Source organism: Canis aureus, chromosome 36 (genome assembly GCF_053574225.1).
Source record: "Canis aureus isolate CA01 chromosome 36, VMU_Caureus_v.1.0, whole genome shotgun sequence".
NCBI classification, from domain to species: domain Eukaryota; kingdom Metazoa; phylum Chordata; class Mammalia; order Carnivora; family Canidae; genus Canis; species Canis aureus.
The window spans coordinates 15,739,074-15,756,591 of NC_135646.1; the positions used below are offsets into that span (position 1 = coordinate 15,739,074).

The following is a 17,518-nucleotide window of genomic DNA, read 5'->3' on the forward strand; positions in this document are numbered from 1 at the left end:
GGTAGTAAGGAAGGAAGATGATTTTTCTAAGGACATATAAGTGAAGTGAAATATTTCCAAAAATTTTCATGGTGGCCAGTCCATCCAAGTGGGGGAAAAGGACCCCATTTAGACTGATAGGAGTCCTTTTTAATGTTGGCCCTTCCAGCAGACATCAGCAAAGGAGAATACAAAATTTCTCGTCAGGACCCTCAGAAACAACCTGCTCCAAGGGCGTGGTAGGAAAAAAGAAACTTCAAGAAGGCAGTGGCTGCTGGACCAGGTGACTCCAAAGGACTTGGCTAACCACACACAGGCCAGGTGAGTTTCTGTGAGTGACAGCTCTGCCAAACAGGTGGCAGAGGGCTTAAGATGCATTTCCCTTCTAAAAATGATCTTTAATTTTAAAATAGAACAAGAGGCAAAAATACTTCCAAATGGCCCATCCTATCATTTAGAATTATTCCAATTAAAGCATTAGACCCAGAAGGCTTATAATATTAAAGTATTTGAATAACTTTGCTTTACATCCCTAGGTTTTTTTAATATATAGTTTTTGGTGGTTTGCTTTTGAAAGCCTAATTCAGAATCAATACTTTATTCTTATTGAAAAAGTAGAAGAAAAACACTCAGATTCCCATCACTCACAGATGCGTGCTAGTCACATTTTAGTATTACCAAAATAGGAACTATGCAGCGTTCCAATTTTTCATTCTTCTTTTCTTCCTCTAAATGGAGAGTATTTCCCATGTCATTAGTCTCCAAAATATGCTTTTTAATGGCCTGACTGTCATCCTTATAAGAGAGCATCATAATATAGAAGCAATCCCTTATATCATTGAAGATTTTGGTTATTTTTTAAAATTTGTCCCCTGAGGGCAGCCCTGGTGGTGCAGCGGTTTAGCGCCGCCTGCAGCCCAGGGTGTGATCCTGGAGACCTGGGATCGAGTCCCGCATCGGGCTCCCTGCATGGAGCCTGCTTCTCCCTCTGCCTGTGTCTCCGTGCCTGCCTCTCTCTCTCTCTGAATAAATAAATAAATAATCTTAAAAAAATAAAATAAATAAATTAAAAAAAATTGTCCCCTGAAATTCTTTAGTCAATATCCCTACATAAGCATCTTCCTATATTTTTAATATTTTACTAAGATAAATTTACTAAAATAAAATCATTGGGTCAAAAATTGTGAACTTTGTTAACTCTCAAAATTCAGAATACCAAACTGTGCTCCAGAGGGTTATCCCAACACTGATTTAGGAGGTCCCATCACTTACCTAAAGATCATCACCCTGAAGACAACTTTAAAAAGTCTTTGTGATGGGGATATTTGGCTGGCTTGGTCAGTGGAGCATACAACTCTTGATCTTGAGGGTTGTGAGTTCGAGTGCCACATTGGGTGCAGAGATTATTTAAAAATAAAATCTTTTCTTAAAAAGTATTTGTGATGCTAATTTTGATGTAATCACTTCTTCAAAATTTAAAATTGTAGAAACTAAAACAAAGAAGATAGTGTTTCTATGGGCTTATGATCATCAAACTTTGGGGGAGGAAAGAAAAACAGAATTATTAATTCACTCCCATTTTATCTACTGAGAGTAGAAGAGATCAAAAATTTAAATCAGAATGGTATCCATTTACTAATTTCTTTTGTAATTTCTGATCTTTCCTCACATACCCACCAGCTTATTTCAACCTCAATCCCAGACCCTATTTTTATGGCCATTTTGTCATTTTCCAATATAAATATGTTTGTATAGCTCTTTAAAAGAAAAAGTATACGTTGACATTGCAATTAGATGTTTTTTATGTCTTGCCTGTGTCACATTTACCTCGCAGGCTGTTATCAATATATCTTTAAAGTAAGAAAATTCGAGTATCATCTTGATGCATATCTTTAATATAGTACAAAGAATTTAAAAATAAGAACAAAGATATCAAGTACCAATTCATCTGTCTTCTTCAAGAAGACAGTTCTTTCCCTAACAAAGGAACAATACAATGTGTCAATTAGTCATCTGGATTTATTGAACACTTGAAATCTTATTTAAATTCCTACATTCTCATAGTTAGAACACAAAGATCCATACTTGCTTTTAATTTGATTTCTTTGGCTGCTGAAGCCAGGCTGATGTTTTAAAAGCACAAATATGATGGCATTCCTCTTGTGCCCACCTCCCCCAAACTCCCATGCCTTAAATCCTCCCATTATATTCCCATTGTTTTTAAGCTAAAAACTAAGAGTTGTAATGACTTAGAAAAGTTCTGCATATTTTGGGCCCCCCCGCATATCTCTCTGGTTTCATCTCCCTAATCCCACATTGTCTGTGCTCCAGCCTTCACTCCTTTCCCCCACCCCAGAAGACTAGGCCAGATCCTTCCCCACTGAAGAATTAAACCTTTACTTTACCCTAGCCCACCCAACTGCATGGCTTGAGGCTCACTCCTAAAGACCTACAGAGAGGGGTGCCTGGGTGGCTCAGTTGGCTAAGCATCTGACTCTTGGTTTCAGTTTAGGTTATGATCTTAAGGTCATGGGATCGAGCCCTGCATTGGGCTCCACGCTTGGTGTGGAGCCTGCTTAAGATTCTCTCCTTCTTCTTCTTTTACCCATCCCTGCCTCCCCACACACAAGCATACATACACATTCCCTCTCTCCTCTCAAAGTAATAATAATTAATAATAATAATAAAAATAATAACAATAATAAAGGCCCACAGAGGTCTTTGCCCAAATGCCATCTCATCCATAAGGCCATTCTTGACCACTTAACATTTCAGGCCCTGTCCCCACACTAGCACTCCCAATCATCCTCCCTTGCTTTATTTTTCTTCAGAGCATGTCATCAGCACCTGACACCCTATATATTTTACTTTTACTTTTTGTTTGTTTTCTATAATGTAAGCTCAGCGGCGGGGGGTTGAGGACCTTTTATTGTTTCCAGCTGTATTTCCAGAATCTATAACAACATCTGAATTTGATAAATACTCAATAAATGTTTGTTGAATGATTGGCTGATGGACTGAATAATACGATGATGGATGCATGATGAAGGAATTGATGGGATAATAAGTTAGGTCATGAATTCTTTTAGAATGGAGTATGAGAAAGTGTCACAAGAGTGATTGATGACACGGTGTTGGGAGAAGGTAGTGAAATTTGATTGAGCTTTGTGCTCAGTCAGCGGTATAGTCTTGGGGAAGTCACTTCATATTTCTGTGACTCAGTTTCTTCACCCGATACTAGAGATAACCTCTCCTTCCTACTCCCAGAGTAGTATCAGTGGAGATAAGAGGAGGAAGGGAAATTGCAAGCACTATGCAAAGCTAAAGGTTTTTTAAATGTCAATGTGTTCCACTCTGTCCACCTGAGTACAACAGAGTGTTCCCCAAAGTAAAATTCTTATGTAATAATTTTCAGTTTCACCTAGATATTAACGAGTTCAGAAATTCTGATTAGTGGCTGATCTAGGAGAAATGAATGTGGAACATTCGCGTCTAACAATGTAGTAAGAGGCAAAAACACATCGCTGATATCTATTAAGTTGACACATTTGAATTAACCATCTTCCAAGGGATTAATGATTTTGCCAAGTGATGACACTGAATTCGTTCAACTCAGAAAATAAGCCTCCTCCTTATAATGTGAATTTACTCACTTTACATATAATGGTTTACACTGAGAACATTTTCACTTACGAAAAACATAACTGAAAGTCAGGTGCCAAATATCATCATTGTTATTAAATATTTTGGGAAATTCTTGCAAATATAATAAAAAGGAAATTAAAATGGTGAAACAAACAAAATAACTTTCATTTGCAGTCAACATCATTATACATACCAAGAAAGTTCTAGTAAGTCTAGCAAAAACTTAGAATTAATAGGCTTTGAGTGATGAGAAATAAAATACATATGCACAAATTAATAGCTCTTCACTATGATAGCAACAGCCAGCTAGAAATTTTATTAAGATCCCCTTTATAGTACCTGTAAATATAATTTTAAAGAGAAACTTGGGTAAAAAAAAAAAAAAAAAAAAAGCTTAGCAAAAAAGATACAAAAGCCACATAAAAATTATAATATTTAAGAGTATAGAAAATAAGACCTGAACAAAAGGATAAATATACCAAATTCCTCAAAGATAAGGCTTTGTATAAGAATTGTACATTTTCCAAAAATTACTATAGTTGACCCTCATTATTCATAGATTCTGTATTTATGAATGTACTTACTCATGAAAATTTATTTATAGCTCTAAAATCAATACTTGCAATATTTTCCAAGTCATTTGCAGACATGCACAGAATGGCAAAAAATTTGAATTGGCTGATCCACAGCTGATTGAACTGAGAGTCACTCTGCCTTCTTGTTTCAGCTGTTATACCATAAACACATTCTTTTCACTTTTTTGTGCTTTTTGATGGCGATTTCACTATTGCAAATTGCCCCCCCAAACATTGTGCTGAATGCTATCTGCTGTTCCTAAGCACAAGAAGGCTATGATGTGTCTTAATAAGAAAATACATATGTTAAATAACCTTCATTTAGGCAATGGCTCTCAAGCCATGAGATTGTATGAGATCACCAAGGAGAGTGTAGACAGGGAAGGAAGGAGAACAAATTGAGCCCTACAACAGTCCACTTGCAAAATTAGAGAGCAGAAGAAGAGCTGGCAGGGGAGACTGAGAAAGATGAATGATCTGGGAGGAAAACCAAGGAAATAAGGAATTGTGGAAGGTAGGTAAATACAGCGTTTTAAGGAGCAGGGCATGGTCTAGTCTGTCAAATGCTGGGGCGAGGGCAAGTAAGAATTGGCCTTTGGATTTTGCAATGAGGGAATCATTGCTGTCCTCAGAAAGAGCAGTGTAGGACAGCCGTAGTAGGAAAAATCAGACTGGAGGCAGTTTAAGAAAGAATGGGAGCTAAGGAATTGAAGATACCGAATAAAATTCTTTCCAGGATTTGTTACAGTAGAGGGAGCAAAGGGATGGTGTAGGTGGTAGTTTGCCTCAAGTGAAGAGAAAGTTTCGTTATTGTGTTCCACTCTGAGTAATGTATAAACACTACATTTACTTCTTACCCCATGTGAGATCATTTTGATACCTTTGGGTTGTTCCATACCACTTTCTGTATTTGATGTACAAGCATCAAATATATATTGAGTTTGTTTTTGGAAGAAAAATGGCATCATTTTATACACACTGTTCTGTCCCTTGCTCTTTTCACTAACACATGATGATAAATGTCCTCGAGTATAATAGGTAGGTGCTTAAATTTGTTCTTTAAGTGGACTTATGATGTTCTGTTGTATGCCTGGATCATGTGTGTGATCCACTACATGTTTACATAGTAAACACTACATTTACTATGTAGTGTTGCTTGTAGTCCCATAGGATCATTCCCTTCAGTACTCAAACATGCTATTTTTGGAAATATTTGGGGGAAATAGCAGCATGTTTGAATACTAAAGGGAATGATCCTATGGGAATAAAAGCAACATAGTAAATAAGAACACAGGTTATAGCCCTGGAGGGCCGGACAATAAACCAGAAAGAATTTAAGGATCCAATTGCAGAAAAAATGGTGGAACACACATGATCCAGACATACAACAGAACTTCATAAATCCACTTAAATGAACAAATTTAAGCACTTATCTATTATACTGGAGGCCATTTATCATCATGCATTAGTGAAAAGAGCAAGGGGCAGAACAGTGTGTATAAACTGATGCCATTTTTCTTCCAAAAACAAACTCAAGATATATTTGATGTTTGTACATCAAATACAGAAAGTGGTATGGAACAACCCAAAGGTATCAAAATGATCTCACATGGGGTAAGAAGAGAGTATGTCATCACTCAAAGTTGTGTGACAAAGAAGTTATGGGTTTTTCCCATGCCCCACTGCTTAAACATGTAATTAGGTGTACCACAGAACAATCCCTTCTCTCCCTGTGCTCTCATCACATTCTGCAGAGATAATCGCATTATGTCAATAATGATCGTATATTCATCTGTTCATGAAATGTGAAGTCTCTGTGAGCAGGGAGTTCTCTGCTTTTATTTTTCATCTTTTATCTGCCATAACTCAAGATGGTGCGATGCTATAAAATAGTTTTTGAATAGAGGAATGAAACTGAGTGGAACTCTATAAAATGGAATATGCCTGACCTTAAACTAATCTGCTCTATTCTACGTTCTTTCCAATATGACACAATAAAACACACACTCGCACTTAGAACCCTTAGTATCTGACCTGAACAGGATGACCTGGGGGATATTATGCAGTCATCCCTAAATTTCTTTGCATTCTCATTTCTAGATTGTCAAGAAGGCGGGCAGGAAATAAAATCCCCATTTCCATCATTGGCTGATTGTTCTCTATCACCTAAGTAGTTGGATGGGAAAAAGCACGGGCGGGGGGAGGAGGGGAAGTCATGCTACTTTAATGCTATTTTGAATATCGAATTGAATATCTGATTTAACAATTTCTAAAAAGACTTTCCTCAATATCATGCCTGATAATTAAATATTATTACAATTTCTTATAAAACTCTGCTTTATAGCAGGATTTCCATTCAGTATAGTAGCTCCGAAGAACCAGTATATGGAAGTCCAACTAGACCAGTGGAAACAGCAGCCACAGTGGCTTCCAAAAAAGTATCTCCAATGATATCTCGGGCTCAGCAAACTGATAACAGCAACCCACAACATCAGGTGAGTCCAAAAGGGAAAAGAATCAGTGCAGTCAATCTGGACCAGTTTGTAAGGATTCAGTGAGATTCAGTGTGGTGTGGGGACTATTTTCAAGATGTTAATGTGATCAAAGAAAATATTGTTTAAAATAACTTTTTATCTCCAATCATAAGGTGTTATATATTTATTACAGAAAATTTGGAAAAGCCGGCAAAGAGCAAAAAACAATATTATGACTACAAACCGTGATATAACCACTATTTTAGTATTTTTAATTAAATTTTTTCTTTTAATTCCAGTATAGTTAACACATAGAGTCATATTAGTTTCGGGTGTGCAATATAGCGTACAATATGGTGATTCAATAATTTTATACATTACTCAGTGGCCATCGTGGTAAATGCACTCTTTACTAATATTAATATTTTAATATTAATATGTTAATATTTTGGTGTACTCCTTCCCCTGTTTTAAAAATAGTTTACATCATACTGTGGAATGTATTATTTATATACTTCTGTATCAGTGTAATAAGTTATATTGGGAGCATTTTCCATTGCCATTACAATTCTTCAGAAAACATTGTTGCAGTTTTTATTTAAATGGATGTAACATTATTTACCTAACACCTCTTCTGTTGTTGGATATTTGAGTTATTTTCCATTTTTGCTAGAATTTAAAAGTTTACTATTGAAATCCTTGTACGTTATTCTTTGTACATGGCACCCCAAATATTTCAATAGGTTATATATATTTTAAGATTTTTATTTATTTATTTGAGAGAGAGAGAAGAGGGCATAAGTGGAAGGGAGAGGCGAGGGGGTGGTGGGGGGGAGAAGCAGACTCCCTGCCCAGCACAGATCCGACGTGGGACGCAATCCTAGGACCCTGGGATCATGACCTGAGCCACCCAGCGGCCCCAGTAGGGTATATTTCTTAAAATGGGATTATGAGAATGAGAAGTGGGATTATTTTTAAGACTCTTCATACTTACTGCAAAAATACTGTTTAGAAAAGATACACGAAACTGCACTCCCAGTGAATTCAAGTAATTCTCTCTCTTGATGCTTCTTACTGTTACTTATAACTTGTTACTGTCACCAAATTTTAAATTTTGTTACTTTTATGAGCAAAATATATTTTAGTTGCCTTAATGTCCCTTTCTTCTTAATTTAGAAGGCAATTGTATTTACTTTTTTGCCGGTGTCCTTTGCCCAGTTTTACCGATGCATCAGTTTGTTTTATTAATGTATTTGAACTTTTAAAACTTTAGCTGTAGGAAACCTTTCTTCATAGCTATTTCCTTTTAGTCTTATGTATAATGTGACTTACTATATAGACATTTTAATTCCTGTGAAAACATTATTAATCTTTTCCTTTCTGTCTTATGCTTGGAAAATTTTCTGCATTAAAAAATCAAATGACCCTTCAGCTATATTGTCGTAACATGGACTGATTGATTGATTGATTGATTCATTCATTCATTCATTCATTCATACAACATGGCTTGACTTTTGTCAGACATTTAAGGTTTAAATCTACCTGGCTTTTATTTTGATGCATGTTAGAAGGTGAGGATATTCCCCTACTCCTACTTTTTTGCTTTAATAGCCAATTCTTCAGGCAACCCGCAGTAAAATCAGAACTTTGACATGTAGCCCAGTCTTTCCCTAACTTCCCCAGACAGAGGCAGAACTGAAATGATGTTTAATCGGTGTGTCTGGTGGAGGCGCAGTGGATGGGAGGGTCTAGGGCTTCTTCTTCTGATACTTTGCTGGCATCATTGTTATTTTTTACTTTTTAAATGTTAGCTATTGTTAAACAATTGTTCTTCTAGAAGAACTTTAAAATCATTTCTAAAATGCCAAATTAATCTTATTCTTTTGGCTTGAGTTGCATTAAAACTGTATTTTGTGGTGCAAATGTCTGTCAGTAATGGTTGTTATGTAGCTTACTTCTTATCATTCTAGGTTTCTCACTGAGGGCACTTGGCTCTTTCATGCTTCTTGTTCTTATTTTGAATAAACAACTTTCCCATTGTACCTTTTTCTTAATTATTGATGATGGTATACTGGAAAGTTACGGATTTTTTAAATCATTTTCTTATAAAAAGAAACCCTTCTGAACTCTCTTGATAATTTCAAATACTGGTTTAGTTTGAATTTCTCGCTTCTAAGTAAACAATCATACAATCTGGGGGAAGGGGAGACATTTTGGTCTCTTTCTTTCCAGTATTTAAACCTCTCATGTCTACTGCATGTCTTCATTCCTGAGAGAATCCAGATCTTCCAGAACAATACTAAATAATGCAAGAGATGATGGAACAATTTCTTTTACTTTAAAGGGAGATTTCATGAGGGCATTTCTCTCATGCTTCTCCATTAAATATGATGGTGTTAGTTGTTGGATTGAAATTCCTTTTAATGTGACGGAAGTCATTTTCTTTCCCTATTCCTTTTATGTTTTTTTATGGAGGTAGGCAATCAGAAGTGATTTTGAATTTATTTTAAATCTCTTTTTTAGCCTCATTTGAAATGATCCATGTTTTCTCTTATTGGAAGCATTGCAGAAGTAGTCCCTGAGAGTAAACATTCCTGTCATTGCTGAAACTAAAAGCTGTATTTGTTCATAGTGGACTATTCTTTAAATATAACTTAAATTTGTTTTACTTATTTTTTATTTAGAATTGCAACATTTATGAGTCAAAATAGTCTCTCTTTCTGTCTCTTTCTCAATGCTGTCTTTGTCAGTTCTGAGCATTTGAGTTTTAGTGGTTAATTCAGAAGCTCGTCATTTTTCATCTTATGTTTGAAGCAATTTATCTAAGATAAGAATTATTTATTTTATTTTTTAAACAGATTTATTTACTTATTTTAGATAGATAGAAAGAGAGAGAGAGAGCGTTCAAGCAAGGGGAGGAACAAAGGGACAGGAAGAGAGAGAAAATCCACAACCAGACTCCCCGCTGATCACAGAGTCCAATGCTAGGTTGGATCCCAGGACCCTGAGATCATGACCTGAGCTGAAATCAAGAATGGGACACTCAACTGACTGAGCCACCCAGGAGCCCCAGAACTATTTATTTCTTAACAATTGCTGGAATGTAAGAGTAAAACCCTAGTACACTGAAGCCTTTATAATATTTAGACAAATTTTTCTTTCTTCAAAATTAAGTCTATTAATGTTTTCTTCAGGTAACTTTGATAATTTAATTTTCTTGAGAACATTATTTACTTCAACAAGATTTCAAAGTTTCAGGTTAAGTAAGGTATTTTAAACTTGTCATTTTATTTCTTTTTCAAATCTTCCCATTCTACTCTAATTCAACTCAAATATGCTCAACTTTAACCTCAAAAGAATAAAGTCACATTTCTATCTGAAGGATCAAATCAATATTTGTTAAGAAAACCTACATTCTCAAAATATATAACTACTGGTCAGTCTTTGGCCTATCTAACACGGACAATTAATTGCATATGTAGTTTTTCCCAAAGAGTAGCATGTATAAGGTTAATCTGATGTTTGCAAGCATAAAGTTCATTGTAAATATTCTCTCCAGCTAAAAAAAAAAAAAAAAAAAAAAAAAAAAAAAAAAACCTGTGAATTAATGGGTACAAGTGGTACACACAAATAATTGTAACGTAATTTGTATTGTTCTCTGTGGCATGTTTTAGAAGCCTCAATATTAATACCCTTAAGAAGACACAAAACCTATCCTCATTTACATATACCTGAGCAACATGAATTTTCTCTTACCCATTGCTCCCAAAGTGGGCAGTTGTCACCCCAACACTATAAGACCCCTTTGCAGCCACTGACCTGGATTGTCCACTTAGTAGACAAAGTTCAGTTTTGAGGGAACTGTTGCTAAATCTACGTCCTAAAGGTGAGCTGCATTCAACTTTGATGTCTTTAAAGACTCCAGTGTCCATAGATACGAAGTCTCTGCCCCAAAATGTGCCCATATAACTTACAGATAAAGATTCCTTCTGCCCATAGGGGCCTTACAATGGCAACTGAGTATCACACAACGTGATGGTATTCAAAACTAGGGGGGACAGGAGAACCAGCACATCCACACGTAAGGAAAATGTTAGGGAATTTGGAAGGGAAGAGATGAGAGAGGGGGGAAAGGAAAAAACGCAACAAAAAAACTCAATGAAATTTTTCCATCAGAGGAATTAGAAATGCCATCTTGTGTGTGTGTGTGTGTGTGTGTGTGTGTGTGTGTGTGTGGTCTGCAAATACTTCATCACCTTTTCCATCGGTTCTTTATTTGCCCTCCGGGGTGCAACTGCACTTGCAGGCCTTTCCCCCAATCAGGGTAATCAGTACATTCTGATCCTAAGCAAGGTCTTCCAAATAGTAGCTGTAATGCTTTTCAATCCCCCAAGGAAAAGTAAAGATCTCATGCTGCAGCGGTGCTGGTCTAGAAGCGTGAGAGGAGCTGGTCCTGCCAACACCCCACCCCTGCGCACCCCCGCGCACCCCTGCACCCCTGCACCCCGGGAGCCAGCGCGCGCTAACCCGCAGCGCCCGCGCGCGGACCTCGCACGCCCCCTGGTGGGCGCCGGGAGGAACGCGGCGCTTGCACGTGCTCCAATCCACCTTAGTTTCTCAAGCTCCTGCTTCCAATAAAAGAGGAAGAAAAGCCTTTCCACAATTCACCCATTTTTCCACCTTAACGTTTCTACTTTTCCAAGGAGGAAATTTAACAGAGGTTCTGCTGTTTGGGTTTCTCTCCTTTACCCCACTCTCCTTTCATTCTATCTCACCTCTTTGGTGTTTGTTAATTGCTACACCTATCTTATTCATGCAGTACATTTCTTCCTTTGATTTAAAAAAATTTTTTTAATTATGCAAATAAGACCTGAATCTGTTTGCCTTTTAAACAGTTAAAATGTTGCAGGTAAAGGTAAAAAGTCTTTTCAACAATGATTCCCAACCCAGGTCGGGTTCCTACTTCCTCGGAGGTAATCTGTTTGGGGGAGATCTTCGCGTTGGTTTGAGATGTATCTGTGCATTTTCATATATGCGTATGTGTGCGTGCACATGTGTGCGTGTGTAGGCCCAAACTGGGCAAACGGCTAGTATCTATTAAACTTGACACCTGGGGATCCCTGGGTGGCTCAGCGTTTAGCACTTGCCTTCAGTCCAGGGCCTGGTCCTGGAGTCCCCGGATGGAGTCCCACGTTGGCTCCCTCCATGGAGCCTGCTTCTCCCTCTGCCTGTGTCTCTGCCTCTCTCTCTCTCTCTCTCTCTCTCTCTCTCTGTGTCTCTTATGAATAAATAAATAAAATCTTTAAAAAAAATAAACTTGATACCTGAGAACTTTGCACACACATTCCTGCTTAAGGAGGCATGTACAGCTTTGTCCGCTGTAGCATTGCCTGTACTTTTGAAAAACTGGAAACAGCCTAACATCCTTCATTTGAAAATGACAAAATGAACCATAGGACCTATTATATGGATGCACCAGGCAGGACCATACGTCTAACCTGAAATGCTTCTCAACTGCAGAACAATAGGTGCCACATAATAATATAATATTTATCACCCAGTTACCCCATCCCTTCCAGCAATCCTGTTTGTTTCCTATGAATAACTGGGTGATGGACATTAAGGAGGGCATATGATATAATGAGCACTGAGTGTTAAATAAGCCTGATGAATCACTGACCTCTACCCCGGAAACCAATGATACATTATATATTAATTAATTGAGGGTTTTTAAAAGATTTTATTTATTTATTCATGAGACACAGAGAGAGAGAGGTAGAGACACAGACAGAGGGAGAAGCAGGCTCCTCGCAGGAGCCCAATGTGGGACTTGATCCCAGGACCCCGGGATCACACCCATACTGAAGGTAGATGCTCAACCACTGAGCCACCCAGGCGTCTCAATTAATTGAATTTAAATAAATTTTTTTAAAAAAGTTCACTCATTCAAAGACTATGCTAGGCATTGGAAGCTGTTTGAGCATTTGAGTGAAGAGGCAGGCAGGCCCAGGTAATTCCAAAGGGCCACAGAGCACATACACACACACACACACACTCACACACACACATCGAGTGTGACTTTGTAGTTCACTATCTTCTTCCTGCCCTTCCCTCTTCCTTTTTCAGGCTGTTCCTGCAGGCGAATGTTTCCAAGGTGGCCAGCCCCTCTTCAGATCTTTTGTAGGAAGGAGATAAGGCCACAGAGTGTAGCCGCAGCTGCTTATAAATGTAGAGTAATGAGATCCAATCTCCTATTCAGACATGTGGGAGCCAAGGGCCAGTACACGGTGCCCCAGGAGCTGGGCCAGGCTGGGTCAGGTCAGGACTTGCACTAGGGTGCCATGTAGGGAGCAGAATGTGATATGAGGAGAGAGTCAAGGTTCAGTGGGAAAACCCTAAGTGAGAGCTGAGCTGATCACTATTGATTTAAAGAGCCTTGCTGAATTCAAAGAGAAGCTATGACTCTCAGTACACATCCACATGGAAAGCAATGGAAAGCTGAGAAAGTTTTAAGTAGAAGGTGGTGGACAGAAGGGAAAGATTTCTTTAAAAAAGGGGGGGGGGAGATTTATTTATTTATTTATTTATTTATTTATTTATTTATTTGAGAGAGAAAGAGTGCACAAGCAGGGAGAGGAGCAGAGGGAGAGGGAGAAACAGATTCCCCATTGATCAGGGAGCCTGACACGGGGTTTGATAGCAGGCTCAGTCCCAGGGCCCTGGGATCAAGACCTGAGCCAAAGGTGGAAGCTCAACCGACTGAGCCACCCAGGCACCTTGAAGGGAAAGATTTCTTGAACCAAGGAGAAGAAAGTGATCCTGCTGCTTTTCATAGATGCCTTTGGGGAGGGAGGTTTTCGGGGCAGCAACCTAACTCAGGCAAAGGACATTGTAACTTAGTTTTTAAACCTAAAAATCTTGTTTATGTTGAAATCCTTTTAAAGAAGAGCGTCATGTAGAAATGAGATCATGAAACCGTATGGTGAGAATGTGAACATCTGCATCCTTGTATCTGAGCCTAAATCCAAACACTACTCACTTTTTGAAATATTGTATTATATATATAATATATATGTAACTAATATATATTACATATGTAATTTATATATGGAATTATCATGGTCCTATGGTGAATTTTTAGGAATGTGGCTTAAATTCACATCAAAAGCCAAAGCCTTATTTTCTGTATTTCTTGCTTTAGACTGTGGTCAGCATCAGGAATGTCCCGTGGAGAACTCATGAGTCCATTAATGCGCTCCAGAAGGAAAGAAGGTGGGCCCCATGTGTGACTGCACCAACACTGACAGCAGAGACAAACCAAAAGCATTTCCCTTTGCTTTTATGGGAACAATCTCTGCAAAGATAACACCATGCTTTTTTTTTTTTTTAGAAGAAATTCCTTAAACAGAGAAATTGTAAGCCTGATAGGGTGGTAAAAGGGGGCTTTGGCTCTATTTGAGTAGTTAAGCATGACATAAATAAATCATCTGGTTAATTATATTAAGGTTGGGGGACAGCATGGGAAAAAGAAACTGATACATCACTGGTGGTCATGATAAGCACAACACTGTCTAGAAAACTATCTGAGAATATATCTTTGCAGTCTGCTATCAAATCCCTGGGCTGACTCCTTTCTGAAAAATCCATCATAAAGATATATTTGAAACTGCAATTATGATCAAGGATTTTAGAGTCAGACTCTCATTTCACTTGAGTATGACTGCCTGGAATTTTGTGGGCTCTCCTTCAGAGATGCCCACTTTGGGAGGGAGCCCAAACTAAATTCCAAGACCTCTTCAAAAGTGATTTAGGAATTTCAAAGGTTCTTTTTTTTTTTCTATCAGAAAACCCTATTAATATTTATTGAAGTATAGTCAACATACAATGTTACACTAGTTACAGGGCTACAACTTAGTGACTCCATTTTGTACGTTACTCAGCTCTCCCCATGAGAAGTGTAGTCACCTTCTGTTCCCATACAAAGTTACAGTAGTACTGACTCCATTGTCTAGGCTGTACTTTCTCAATTTCTGTGGCTTATAGATTTGAGAACCACATGCTTATAGCTCCTAATATTCATCTATTTTGCCCATCTCCCACCCTCTTCCTCTCTGGCAATCAGTCAACGTGATCCATCACATTGACAAGAGAAAGGACAAAAACCCTATGGTCATCTCAATAGTGGCAGAAAAAGCATTTGAAAAAACACAACATAAAAAGCATACTGGGTTTTGAGGAAATATCCATCAACAGAATAAAGTCCGTGTAGGAAGGCCTGTCGCTGACATCGTACTCTGTGATGAAGACCTGAAATTGTCTCCCCTAAGAGCAGGAACAAGACAAGGAAGTCCCCTCTTAGCCCTGGAAGTCCTATGGTAGGAAACAGACAAGGAAAAGAAAAGGCATCCACACATGTAAGGGGAAAGTCAAACTGTCCCTATTTGCAGAAGACACGGTTCTAGAAACAGGAAACCCTAGAGGCTCCACCAGAACTGTTAGAGCTAATGAGGGACATCACTTGGGGACACAAAATGAACATAGAAAGATTGGTAGCCTTTCTGTGTACCAACAATGAACACTCAGAAAGGAAATTAAGAAAATGACTCCATTCTCAGTAGCATCAAAAAGAACAAAATAATGAGACTGCACCAAGGAGGAGAAAGGCTTGTACACTGAAAACTGCAAGACTTTGGGAAGACATCGGGGCTTATGGGGTGGGAGCCTTCATCTTGTTAAAATGTCAATAGTCCCTGAAGCGACCGTCACTTTCAATGGAAGAATTTCAAAGGTTCTAATACTGATAAATCTTGTTGCACTTCCCACCAACGACCTAATTTCCACAAATCCACAAATATGCTAACCACACTGACTAAAGAATAAGTAACAATTTACTCAGCCAATTTTAATTGTATGCATACTCTATAACAAGGACTATTTTAGGCCTGGGCCTGAGGGCATTTGGCAACAGGCAAAATAGAAGGAAAAAGTTGCCAGAATAAAGAGGCAATAAGCCATTATTAAGTGATAGAGTAAGTAACATGTAAGTAAAATACTAAGTAAAATATGTCATATGTCATATAATGTGACTGTCCAGAGGTTTGAAGGCTGGAGACCAAATCCAAAATCTCAGATCATATCAAACTCTGTAGCAATTAGACATGGCAAAAAGCCATGGAGACTAAAACAAAGTAGGGAAGGAAAAGGGAGGTGCTGGAGGCGAGGTTGGGGGTCCTGGTTTGCAGTTTTAAGTAGAGCAATCAGAGATGGCCTCGTTGAAAATAAGATAGTGTGGGGGCCTCTGTGGCTCAGTGGTTGAGTGTCTGCCTTTGTCTAAAGTGATGATCCCAGGGTCCTGGGATTGAGACCCACATTGGGCTCCCTGCATGGAGCCCGCTTCTCCCTCTGTCTATGTCTCTGCCTCTCTCTCTCTGTCTCTCATGGATAAATAAATAAAATCTTTTAAAAATAAACAAAATAAATATGATAGTGAGAGACGACTTGAAGGATGTGAGAGGTAAGGAGAGCAACAACCTGGGGAAAGAGCATTTCAGGCAGAGGTGCCAAAAAAGCAGACTCCCAGGAGAGGACAGGCCTGGTGTGTTCAGAGTAGCCAAGAGCTCTGTGTGGCTGCAGGGCAGTGAGTGAGCAAGAGGAGGCAGACAGCAAGTGAAAGAGGAAAGGGAGTCTTGGCCAACTGTTGGGCCACGTCTGCCTCTGAAGAACTTTGGCTTATTCTACACAAGGTGGGAGACCGTTGGAGAATTTTGAGCAGCGGAGTGACATGATCGGGTTTATGTTTTATTATATTTATTTATATTTGGTTTATGTTTTATTTTTTTATTTATTTTTATTTAGTTGGTTGGTTGGCTGAGTTTTTTAAAATTTATGTTTTAAAAGAATTGCTCTGACTGCTTGGTTCATTCTTAAACCAATAAACAACTAGACTTAGGAAGAGAAGCCAAAACAGACTCACAATTCATGTACTGCCCACTTCATTGTTCCTTTCCTATCCTGGTCAGGTGTTAGGTGTTTAGTCATGACATGTATCCCGTCATTCTAAATGGAACGATTCCAGACAAAAGGATACTAAATAAAGTCAATATTCAAATTTAAGTCGCTAGTGAAGGTAATCCAAAACATGCATGATGAGTTTTCTGGAACACCTCTAATGCCAATGAAGTTCTTGGTGGAATCATATACGTAAGAGACATGAAGGGCAGCGGTGCCCAGTGAACGGTCAAGCAGTGTTGATCAATGTTAAATAATAGAGGATGCCCAGGCTTCTCCAGCATCTTCTCCCACAGAAAGGACTCACAGCACATCTCGCTAGGGCTCCAGTTAGTGTGCTGGCGTCTTGTCCTTCCAACTCATTCAAACCTGTCCTCTTTGCAGATTCCTTAAAAAACAGTTAAGCCGATACAAAGACAAGTTGCGAGCCATATATGCCTCCCAGGAAGAAAAGAGTTGCAGATTTGAAACAAAGATTCACAAACTCACAGCCAACCAGGAGAGCCTGTGGACCCAGCTACAGCAGATGGGGCAGGATCTCCAGGTATGAAATGTGGGGGACCCTGGCCACCTGGGCCATCCAGAAATCTGACCGCAAATCCTCTGGCTGTGAGAGGACTTCATCCTGAAGCTTCTCGTCTCACATACATCAGCCTCTTCTCTTTCCCTCTTCTCTCTTTACCCTCTTCACCTCTCCCTTTCATCCTGCAGACTACACCCTTCCCCTTCCTGAAGGCAGCGCTGTTAGAAGAATTGATGGCACAGATTTGGTGCCATTTAGAAACTATAGATCTGTGGGATGACTGGGTGGCTCAGCGGTTGGGCGGCTGCCTTGGC

General features: G+C 38.7%; 1 protein-coding gene across 1 annotated transcript in view; it reads left to right on the plus strand.

Moving 5' to 3' along the window:
• Window positions 1–17,518, plus strand: part of DYTN (dystrotelin) — a gene marked incomplete at its 5' end in the record, with an annotated part of 46,590 nt that overhangs the window by 19,686 nt on the left and 9,386 nt on the right. Inside the window, 4 exons of the mRNA XM_077884890.1 lie at window positions 152–300; window positions 6,544–6,694; window positions 13,875–13,945; window positions 17,066–17,225. Of these exons, the coding sequence (XP_077741016.1) occupies window positions 152–300; window positions 6,544–6,694; window positions 13,875–13,945; window positions 17,066–17,225 (531 nt within the window). The remainder of the gene's footprint in view (window positions 1–151; window positions 301–6,543; window positions 6,695–13,874; window positions 13,946–17,065; window positions 17,226–17,518) is intronic.